The sequence below is a fragment of the Melospiza georgiana genome, chromosome 11 (genome assembly GCF_028018845.1).
Source record: "Melospiza georgiana isolate bMelGeo1 chromosome 11, bMelGeo1.pri, whole genome shotgun sequence".
Classification (NCBI taxonomy): Eukaryota; Metazoa; Chordata; class Aves; order Passeriformes; family Passerellidae; genus Melospiza; species Melospiza georgiana.
In genome coordinates this window covers 140,105-152,469 of record NC_080440.1, presented here as the reverse complement: position 1 = coordinate 152,469, position 12,365 = coordinate 140,105, and the positions used below count along the sequence as shown (strand labels likewise).

General features: G+C 40.0%; 1 protein-coding gene across 1 annotated transcript in view; it reads right to left on the bottom strand.

The window, feature by feature from the left end:
• Positions 1-12,365, bottom strand: part of FGD5 (FYVE, RhoGEF and PH domain containing 5) — a 76,452-nt gene that overhangs the window by 48,214 nt on the left and 15,873 nt on the right. The window contains exon 3 of the mRNA XM_058031906.1: positions 1,505-1,634. Within this exon, the coding sequence (XP_057887889.1) occupies positions 1,505-1,634 (130 nt within the window). The remainder of the gene's footprint in view (positions 1-1,504; positions 1,635-12,365) is intronic.

Here is a 12,365-nt window from a genome sequence, read left to right as displayed (position 1 = left end):
ACAGCAATTAAATAACCCAAGACAGGCAATGCATAGAGACACTTTCAGACTTGTTCTGGACAGACCACGTGACACTGAAGTCCCTGAATTTTGCCTGTGACATATTAATCATAAAGATTGATGGCACTTTGGTGACAGTGCCAGTCATTCCCCTTTAAACATAGTGCCAGTTCTCAGTTATGCTGACCCAGCTGTTTGTACAACCTTTATCAGAACCAGACTGGTATACTTAAAAAACTGAACTAAACAGATCCAGGTTAAAAAAATGGTGGGGCTGGAGGCAAAACTGCCTCCATAGGGCTAGGATGGAGTTGTTTGGCCTAAGAGCTGCACAAGTAGATCATAGAACAATTTTCTAAATCAGAAGCATTGTGCAAGTCACTTCTCTGGAGTACTCTTTTGTACTGCATTTCAAAGCAGGGCAACTCGTGAAAACATGGAAGCAGAAGATCCATCGCTGTGTGTGCCACTAACTTGCCATGCTAACATGGATAGATTTCATCTCCTCATGCATTTCACTATGTGTGTGTTGTACTTCAGAGTGTATTGCAGCTTGATTGTGTTCTGGTGTATTGTAGCTTGATTGTACTCAGACAAGAGCGCTACTGCCACATTTAGAGGCTCATAGCAGTTTTATAAGCTTCACTATCTGGGTGACTTTATAATGCCCCATTTGTAATTGTTATGCACTATGTAGCAGTTTACAGTAGTGCTAATGGTAAGTAAACTGAGGCATTATGAGAACAATTCACTTTTTCAGTTTAGCTCTGCAAACCAGTGAGAGTGAAGGAAAAGTAGTCCATATCTGTCTTCCAGATCCATCTTTGAAGAGCTAGATTGCAGCTGTCCTGGAGGATCTGCATAATTATATAAATCAAGAGCTGTCCCTTGAAAGGCATCTGAAGTAGGTGCTTCCTCAAGGCACACAAGTCTGTAGTTCCCAACTGCAGCACATTTCAGTTTTATGTATGTGCACAGGAGTGCACATTTTGATATGTTAAAGGTTTGCAAAACAGAATGATTCCTGGAGTCTGGAAACAGTGGAAATGTGTAAGGAGCAGCAAAGACATTCTTATGTACTGCTGCTTTTGATTCAGTAGCTGCCCTGCTTGTTTTGAGACCTTTGAGACTCTGCTTACTGGTCCCTGTTTGTGCACTGTGCAGGTCTTCTCCATATGTCTTTTTTGATTCAATGTAATTTTAAATTCTCAAGATGGAAACTAAATGCTTTGGAGTGAGACTTTTTTTCCTGACATTCAAGCCAGGCCTTTCTTGCTGTTTACGTTGTCTCCATTGTCCATCTTCAGACTACATTCTTTGCCTTTGCCATGTGCTGTAGAGGTAAATTTTTCCTAGTGCAGTGGGGGAGCGAAGGACTGATGGCTCTGCCATTTCTAAATGAGCACCAGACAAAATACAGACAGCTAAGAATCCAGAATCTTCTGCACATTGCTTTTCCCTCTCCAGGTTTCATGCATTAACCACTTTTAGAGTTTTTTTTTACCTTGTTGGTGAGACTTGGATCACCAAGGCTGCTTTCATCATCTTCTGAACTCTTCTGTTCCTCATCTGATGTGACTACTTCCATTGGTGTCACAGAGACTGGGCACACCTTGTAGGGCTCAGTGTAGGCACTGCAGAAAAACAGAACAGACTAGTTCAATGGTGTTATTCCCTGACTCACTGTTGCTCAGACATATAGAATCCCTGCAGAACTGCAGGGCTTGGAAAGCAAAATTTATAAAGCAGGTTTTTTTTTTGGCTGCTATGTTCAAAGGCAACCATTTGGGCAAGCAGAAGACTCTGAAAGGAGCAATGGGAGGTTTAAACAAACTTGTTCAAGCTTCCCCAAGAGATGATTGTTCTGGCCCAGTTTGGAGTAAAAACTTCATACTTAGTTGGAAGCAGAATTGCTTTGTTCCTCCATAGTCAACCCCTCAAAATAGATTCAGTAAAATCACACTAACATTTTTAAATGGAAGTTAGATGCTGTGGCAATGGGTTTTCTGGGAAAACATCAAAAGGACAAGAAAAGTATAATGGTAATACCAATGTCATTTAAACTACAAGATACTCAGGTTCCAGAATCCCTGGATTGTTTCAAGGGAACATGAATTCAGCTCCAGAAACTCAGAGAAAGCTGTGCAGTAAGAGTACTGTACCTGGTGTGAAACACAGGCCAGTGCAATACAGGCCTGTGGCTTCACAGCATTTTATTAAAGAATTATTTTTTTCCGATTAAAATGGCCAGTGATCTCAAAACCTCCACAAAGCATGACTAAAGCGATCTGTATATGCCTAGCTCCAAATTCCAGTTGCTGGATCTTGTTAAACCTTTGCTGAACTGGTGGCCAGTCTTTCAGATTTTGTTACTGTGTACTTACAGGCTGTATTCAAGTTGTGCCTTAATTTTGACTTTTATATGAAATAGGTGAAGATTTTGGTGTCTTATTCTGTCATGCCACTTATGATTTAATAATTCTAAAATCTCTGAACTTCATCAAATTATTATTAGCATTAGCATTATTCAATTTACCAATCATTTTAACACCAACTTTTGCTGCCATCCAGTTTTGATACTGCTCTTGGTACTGCAACACGTAACTCATTATTCCGGCACTGGCAAAAAATGAGTACCAAGCTGTGTATATAAGCTGTAACACCCATCTAATCCTACCTGACTTTACTGAGTTTTCACATTCAAGGATCACATTTGGTTTTTTGACCACAGTGTCATTCTAGGATTTTATATACAGCTTATACACCACAGTGGCCCCAAGCTTTTTACATTTCTAGGGCAAGGTTCCTGTGTTCAGCCAAGACAGTGAGTCTTTTGTCTTGAGAATCAAAATCTGACATTGCCATATTTTCTAGTAGACATGTTGGCCAGGCAGATCAGTCTGTAATGTGGGCCTGGATGACTCAGTTTATATTATTTCTATACTTCCCATTTCCTCTGAAACACTAACTTCCTTTCACATCTCTGCTTCATCCCTTTAATCTGCTTGGAGATCCCAGATGTGAACAAACCCACAGCATCAAAGCCAATGCTAGAGTAACAGAAGGCTGGGAAAAGATGAGCTAATGTAAGTGAGAGGACAATTATGAGACTCCCAAGGTCACTGACCAGATTCTTATTTCCTTTCAGAAAGGAAACTCCTTAGATATCTGCATTTACCTCTAAGCTGCAAACAAGGCTATGTGTCTCCCATGCAAGTGTGGCTGTCAGCCTTTCTGTTCTGCCTCCATATTTTCCCTCATGTGCAGAGTCCAGGAGCTCATATTCAGTCTAAAGAAGGGTATGAACAAGTGCTGCACTTAGGGAACCTCTGCTGTGTTCATATTTGAAATGAACTAATAATTTGTCTCCATAAGGTACATACTGCCTAAAGGATGATCCCAGCTAATAAAACTCAAGAGGTCAGCAAAGGATATCTTGCTCAATGTGTCCCAAAAACAGTGTCTAGGGTGTGCTGGTGTTTCAACCATTGTGACATGATTTGGTTAACAGGTATCTGTTCAGCATTCAGACACCCAGACTACCTGGATTACCTCCTTGCTGCCTCCCTGTGGTCTTTCACTCTATCTTCCCAGTCAGTGTCAGGACAGAGAAAGAGAGAATAGTTATTTTCTTTGCATCTGTTGCAAACTGCAAATTTGATGATGCAAATTAATTACCAGCAATATACATGAAGGCCAAAGAGCCCCCGATATATTTTCTCAAAGTTTCTTATGGTTTCAAAAGTGTCTGAAAGTAAAGATCATGACAATATTTGGCCAAAAATTTCACCACAAGATGAAGAAAGTGGTGGAAGAGGCTAGAAATCACATCCCTGGTTCCATTCCTACCAGTACATTAAAGGTGCTTTTGTCAGTAATTATAAACACAGGGCTCACCATATTCAATGTTTACGTGTAGTGGCATAGTCTATGTTTCTGAGGTAAGCACCGACTTCTGCTCTGCCTGTTGTGGGGTAACAGAATGTCTTTTTGTCTAGGATGTTTCATCCATTCATTAGTGAGACCATGTTTCTCAACTGCTAAAAGACAATCCTTCAAATATTTGCCTAAGAGAGAATGGCTGCAGTGTTGAGTTCATTTAGACCTAGATCCACCAAAGCTCTAAAATGAACGAAAGTTATGACCCTAAATGTTTTTCTGTGTGTATTGGTGTTTGCACTGGCAATTATTTGAACTGAGTCACCAAAGCAATCTTATATGAAAACTACTTTGGAAGGTACAGTTATTCTTTCTCTATAGACTACATCCTCTACAAGTATATCTTCCCTGAAGCCAGCTGAGTGGTGATGAGCTTGACATATCAATTCAGATAGCGCATGCTAAATTTACAAATGACTACTAAACTGCTGCCATAACATTTCCATCCACAGACCCCACCCTGTGCCCATTTAAATTCCTCTGTCACAGGAATCTTAGCTCATAACTAATTATAATGTATTCGATGCAAGATCAGAATCTCACCTGGACACAGCTGGATTATGCAAAACTCACATATGTAAAATTTATGCCATCCAGTGGGAAGGAAAAATAATCTACACCTGCAAAGACCCCAGCCCTCCATTGTTTGGCCAAGAGGATTGAATGCTGCTTTTTTCTGCATGCAGTATCCCTGTCCCTAACTCAATTCCCAAGCCCAGTAGTTACCAGTTCAAACTCTCAGACAGTGACGTTCTTATTGCAAAAAACTAAAATAATATGAACTCAATGCAGTGATTGAGTAATTTGGGAGATGCAGTGGGGTGCTGAAGTACCCTGTTTTATTAAAACTGATTATTTATTTCCCTGTATCAATTTGCAAATGATTGTTTTAATTCATTCTGCAAAAGGAAGGCTCATTAATAAAGGAAAATAAAGTCCAAATGCATTTAAAGACAATAAAAGGAAATGTCTATTAGTGCAGCATAATGCCTATTAGTGCAGCATATGTTTAGCCAGTCAGTTCCCTATGGCAGATCATCAAGGCAAATATTGTACCTGAAGTCTGAAAAGGTCAAGAAAGACATGATGCCTGCTAATAACATACACAGCCTGTAAAGGCAAGGTAACACAGGGATAATCACATTTCACACTTTGAGGCATAAGCTGTTTGTCTGGCAAGGCCAGAAAGGTGCTCTTTCTAAATCCACAAGCATTTCAATTTGAATATTGCTCCTTCTTACATTATTGTGTTACAGAATACAGGCGAGGGGAAGAGGATTTTTGATCAGGTGCATAAGGCTTTTGCTGTTTTCGAGACAACTTTGGGGACAAAACTCTCCCGGCTTCAACCACTTCTCCTGGAGATGGTCACAGAACAACAGTGCTGGTACAGCTCTAGTTTTGGAAAGGAATGCAGGAAGCACAAAGGTGTTCGGGCTCCATCTTAAGGAATATCCTCTGGCCCAGCCTGGGGCACTATCAGTAGAGAATGGATAAGAGAAAGCCTGAGAGTGAGGTTTCACTAGCCATGTCCCAGATGTGCCAGGATGGATAGCTTTGAGGCTTTTGCTTTGACGCACCTGTGTAGCCAATCCACACTTCAGGCTCAGTGATGTACTCTGGGGTGCATCGCTGTCTGTGAGCACCATTACTCTCCCCAGTCCTGTAGTTTTAAAACACTAGGTAAAACAAAGAAGCAGTAAAAGCTGGACATGCCTGGAAACAAAACAGTGTCCTTGGGCCTCAGACAAGTGGCATACCCCCTTCCTGCTCTCCCAACCATGAGGGAGAGGCAGTGAGCTGTGGTGGCCTCAGCTTGTGCTCAGCCCAGCCCTTTGGCCCTTGTCCTGCATTTCCTGTAAACAGGGAACAGTTCCTCCCCAGAGATGACCTGGCAATGAACTAGCAAGGGCTGACGCTCAGCTGCACCACACCCAGCGTCCCACCGTGCCAGAAGGTACAATGGGGCAGCCAATAATACATAATATATTATTAAAGGCAGATCTACCCTTTAGGGACTCCTTTGAACATATTAATCACATCACGTCAGCCATCACAGAGCTTTTACTTTCAATAAATCATTGGCTTCAAAGGCACCCCAGAGCTTTTATATCCAACAGCCCCAGCAGAGGTTTCCCTTACGATTCTTTTTATGCTTCTCTTTTCCTTCTTTCCCTTGCTAAATCATAGCCCTGTTGATCTCCGTCACCCTACCATTCCCATCTGAGGTAACCTTTTGCTATGTTGGATCTTTGCAATGCAAAGGATGTGGGCATAATGAAGACCTGAGTGCTTGACGGTGACAGAAGTACTGTGCTGTGAAACTTCTTCCTTCCTAGACCATGCACACCATATATCTGCATTATGTTGAAATTCCATTCTGCATTTCTGTCAAGGGACAGAAGCTAACAAGGAATACAGCCACCAATTATCAGGATAGGTTTCAAATGATTTGCTGAGTAATCCCTAGTCACAGTACAAATGGCCTCTGACTGTGAAACCACCCAACACTTTTGCCGTATTCTCCTCTATAAAATGACTTATCTCAGTGACAGTCTGACTGTGGATACAATGATGTAAAAATGGGGAGGGTTCATCCTGACTTCAGTGGACTCACTTTGTGATCTTTGAGCAGCATAAGACCCTGTGATTTCATACAACCCTCTGTAAGACTTATTCCTCTCTATAAATCAGTGACAGAATAAGCCAACTACCTACAACTTCATTAATAAAGGGAAGGAAAAAATATAAGTTAGAAGTGACTTTCAGCTGGTCACCTGATAGTCATCTCAGAATATGAGACATACACCTCTCTGGGGAGACCACTGTCTGAGAAGCAAAGCTGAAACCACTGCTTTACTACAAATTATTTGTTTTGATCTTTGGCATGTTTCTCAATTTCGTGTTTAGGCAGTCAGTTGTGTAATGTGGGTAATCCCAAAGCAATGTCACATTTAGAGCACATGTCACGTTTAGACCTAAGGCTTTGGACACTGTGGATCCCTGACAGGGTCTAAACCAGAGCTACTTTGTCCAGCTCCCTTGAGGCACAGTTTTACTTCTCCTGTTTCTGTTCACTGCAAACTAAAAGGGATTTCACTTTGTCTTTAAGAGAGAGGGCTGGGTACCCCAGGATTATGCCCATGCTTAAGGCACAGAGTAGTGTTTTCATTCTTATGGCCAAGCTGAGATGCAGAAATCTATCTGGAACTATTTAACAGTCATGTTTGCTAGTATTGCTGCTTTCTGCTGGCGGTGAGGGTTCTTGAGTTTGGACTGTCAGTGGCTTTCAGGCAGCCAAGCTGATGATTTCTGCACAAAGGCACACACTGGAGAAGAACAGCAATAATGAAAGATTTAAATAGTACTACTTGCCCAAAGAATTAGAATTCATAAAAACATTGCAGCTGGACCATTCAGAAAAAGATCTGTATCAATCATCATGTGGGAGTTTCGCAAATGGAGCCAAGCAGAACCAAGGCACATTTGTCACACACAAACCTGGCCCTGGAGACGTTCTGTGTTGGTGGACAGTTCTGTTATCTAACAAGCATATTAAACAGGTTTAAAATTTTACATAGGTAAGAATCAGATCCAGATATCTTTCATACCTGCACAAGGAGCTTATTTACTATAGTGAGCTACACAGAACTAGAATATCTTTACAAGTCCTCTTCCTTAGTGAATCTAGATCTGTACCCTACAGCAGTTGCTCTGTACTTTTGCACAAATAGTCCTGAAATTCAGAGTACAACCAGGACTACATTGTTGCTTCTGGAATCTAGTCTGGATGAGATGTGATTAGGTGTCAGTTAGGCAAATGTGATCAACATAGCAGCAAATGGATGCAACTCATAATAATCCTTTCAGAATATCCAGTTTGACATAATTGTAAGTGATAATAGCTGTAAAAACTCAAAGGAGGATGCCAGCTTGGGAATTGTGTCAGTGAAACACAAACATAAAATTCAACTTGAATCAATCATCATTTGCTGCAGACAGACTTTTTAGTGACCTGTTTATTGAAAGAAATTTGAATTCTTGGAATCTGATTCCAAAAGACATAAGAACTGGTGGACAAAAGAGGCATTGGTTTTTGTGGTAGAGAACACTGCCTTTTTAAAAACCTTTTTAGAGTTGTATTGGGGAAAGACTTAAAAGTAGTATTCCTAGAGTCATTTAGATTACAGAGAAAATGATACTACCAACGCAGGTAATGACAGTTTTCAGGGTTTTTTTCTTTCTTTTCAAAAAAAGCATAATTTTTTCTAAATTTAGGAAAAGTAGAAGTAACATAGCACCAGTACTTTACAAAGTCTGAATCTGCTATGACAGACAAAATACTAATTTCTTACAAATAGTACCTTGTTTAGAAGTGAAGTTACAAACCTTGTACAATAATGAGTCCTAATACAAGAATTATCTCTAAGCATTGTTATAGTATTACTGAATTAAATTTCATTCATGCATAAGTACAATAACAGTTCGTTACATAAATAGCAGAATAAGGGCAGAACACAGAATTTCAAAACTGGTATTAGGAATGGGAGGACACCTTCGGTTTGTAATTGCCATTTCCAAAATGGAAATGACACTTGTAATGTATGGCTTTAAGAGATCCCTTTCAATGCAGTAACAACATCTGTCTCTCAGATCCAGCAGTAGAAGAGTGCCCAAGAGGGCAGAATGTAGACTGCAAAGCTCTGACTGTTAGTTCAGTTCATACAGAACTTGACCAGGAGACCACTGTCTTTCCTTGTTGCAACATCTGAGGTGTAGGAATTTATTTTTGTACCTGAAAAGGTACGTTGGGTACCTCAGGTATATTTTTGTACCTGAAAAGGTACATTATTTCACACATTCTAGAAATGAAACAGGACTGTGTCCATTTTTGGGTCTTGCGACCAAAACCTGTAGGTATTTCCTTCTCCCTGTGGCTGGTGTTTTAGGCATTGGGTTGTGAGAAACTCATAATCTAATTACCACTGCTGACTGATTCAAAGTCATCACTCAAAGTGATCTGGAAAAGCAGACCTGCGAGAAGCAGAGACTAGGTTTTCTATATCTTAGGCTACAGCATATAAGAGTTCCTTTAAATTCTGTCAAAACAGATGTATGCTTCACATACAATTCTTTTGTGAATGTTTCCCTTTTGGAAAATGTTTCAGCTCATTCTAATTTCAGGTTCTAGCACAAATCATCAAGGCAGTCAAATCACAAATTGCTGTTCACATCCTCAGATGTACAAATGTACCCCACATGAGTATCTGGCATAGTATCATTTATCACCCAGATTCCATTTCACTTTTCTAACTATGACAATTTTACTAATGTCCTTCTGACTATGAGTCCTGGATCCTCTTAGAAAAAGATGATACATTTCACAAAATGAAACTGTTAACATGGCACATAACACAGACTGGCGATTAGGGATATGTTCCTGATTATTATTACTTTGTTTATTTTTTGGCAGTGTAATTTAGACACTAAAACTTGATACCAAAGTCTCTATGTTCTCTTTTCATTTTGTTGCCAGTTCATTATTCCATACTTTCCATGGAAAATACTCACAGTAAGTTCAAAATAATGAACACCATTCTGCCCTGCAGGACTCTTAAGATGGAAGGCAAGTTGTTATTTCCCTGTACTACCAGGATCAATTGTTTTACCAACACCATGCAGCCTGGAAACAAACCAGGGAAAATTGCAGTGAAGCTAGGGTCAAGTGAACTCAGTTTTCTTGCATTTCAGAGATTTACCCAGTTGTTAAAACAGTACTTCCAAAGGAGAGAAACAGAGCTTAACTGCTAATCTGTAGAGCTGAAGCAAAGTGCTCTCCTCTGTCTTCTAAGAGGTTGGGTTCATTTCCCAGATTAAAATTAGAGTTTGCTGTACTTTTTGGCTGAGGTTTTTTTAAATTGGAAAATCAGCTTTGGAATGATTAAAAATGACAGATTTGTAATATTTGGCTGGGATGAATACATTAAATACTTCTGGCCCCTCTCCCAAATAATTGTGGAAAATCAAAACCATCTTAATTCTGCAATTCAAAAATATGGCTTAGTTCAGAATTTACTTCAGTATCTATTTTTTTTCTTACTTGCAAATGAAACAATCAGAAAAATGTCAGGAACTACAGAATTCCTTTATTTTGTTGGGGCTTTTTTCTCGGACTTTTCAATTAGGCATGCATATTTTATCTCTCTTTTAGCCACTGAAGCAATGTTTTTTCTTAAAACTGCAATCAAATGGCAAGATAAATTACTTGTCCAGACAACTTACTATATGTCACTCTCACTGAGTCCCTTTGCCCTGGATGTATTCACTGTGATGTAGTTTTATCTCACTGCCAGTGTCATTTTTTATGGCTAGCAATGTGAAAGTAGAAAGAGTGAAGGAAAGATTTTGAGGTGCCCAGTTTTACCTCACATACTGCCCTTTTCTACTTAAGGAACAGAAGATTTGACTTCAAAGTTGTGTTGTACTGTATGCAGTCCATTACTTCTGTAGACATGTGTGTTAAGGAAGAATCTTTTCTGAGTTCTTCTAGCCAACTCTCAGAACTAAGAATGCAGACTGAGACCTGAAATGTAAGAGGACAAGAAACTCATCAGAAACACCAAACTAGCTATCCTTGATGAGGTCCACCTGCCCTGAGGGCCCATCAGGGGGATGCAGTGGGTTAATATCCAAGTTTAGTGAACATATTCAAGGCATAAGGACAAACTACCAAGAGACTTAAGAGGTACTTAATTTGGGACAGCTGAGAATAGCTGGATGGAGACTGTGCAGCAGACATATGAACCTATCTCTTGTCTCAGTTCATCAGTACCTAGCTGTATTTCTTTTGAGAAAAAGAAGTTTGAGTATCCCTGTGATATTGATAAAGCTGGGGTAGCATGTGCTTTTAGCATTGCTTAAATCACACCAATATCACTTCTAGCTCCATAATCATCATCCAGGACAATTCTGCACAGCAGACTCTCTCCTCTTGTCTAATCCCACTGAAATGTATTTCTGATTCATTTAATGGAAACAGTGAAGACAGAGAAGTCAACCCAGGCATAAAAGCCCTCAGGACATGAAGAGGGCAATGTGAACACATTTCTTCTTTTCTGCACTGTAATTTGATAATTAAAATAGCCATCACAATGGAGTCCATCTACTAATAAAGCAAACATCTGCTGAGGTTTTTGGACCATTTCCTGCGAGGTATATGAGACTGTGATTTCTCATAAACAAAGCCAGGGTGAGATCTAGCACGTCGTGTCTGAGTAGCAGCAGTTTTCTGAGGCTGTGCTATGTATGCAGGATGGTGATATGCAATGCAAAGCTATGCTGGGGAGCACACTGGCTTTATCAGGACTTATACTGTCCCTACACATCTGCATCTCCAGCATGAACCAAGTAAAACAGCTCCACAGATATGAGGAAACAGGACAGCAATCACAGAGTTGCTGGAAAATTGATACCTGCTTGTAGGTAATGTATTAAAATCTTTCATTCTTTGGTATTAATCTGACATTACTGATACTGTCTAGAGACACTTCTCAGAGGTGCTTCTTAGAAAAACTCTGCCATCCAAGAGCACTTAATATTTTCTGTCTCTAATGCCTGACAGTGCAAGGTGAAGCATGCCCCATTGCCCAGCAGCAATGGGTTATCTCCAGCAGACTGTTCCCTGTCTATGAGTAGCTTGAATTCTGCATTAACCACTGTCACCTTCAAATTCCCTGCTGCAATTCAGACAATACTCAAGTAAACAGAAATAAAAACGTGACTCATGTCAGAGCTGGCTGAGGCTGTTGTCAAGATTTTCAATAGGTTGTGCATGGCCTGAAGTCAAGTATAGTACTGGGATCCCTTATTCTGCAATGAACTTACAAAGCTTTCTTTCAGGTTTATGCTGCAAAATTCAAGAAGTGGTGAAAGCTCATGAGATTTTATTTTTTATCCTATTCATCCGATGACAAGTGACAATGTCTCTTTTCCTCATCTCTAGGCTTAGACCCTGATTCTTCTTCCCTCTGTGACAGCATTTTTATGGGACTTTCTCCCACCTACAAGATCTAGAGCACAGCATGTTTCACACTGACATTAAAAAAAAAACAAGCCAAAAACCTATGTAGAGATTTTTATGAGCAATTTTTAAAAAAATTACGTTTCTTTTAAAAACCTCTCACAATGCTCATGATCACTTTGGTTCTCTTCAGCTAAATGATTGTCAGCAAAATTCCTTACAATTGACCCGTACAGGTCTTTAAAGGAGCTAAGCCCCATTAGTAGACCACTACCTCCATAATAAACATTAATATATCACCAGCCCTGAGAAATGCTAGACCTGCAAAACCAAAATTCTGTCTCTTGTAAAGCTTCTCATCAATGCTACACATGCATGCTATCTTAGTGTAGTCACAGAGCGGGGG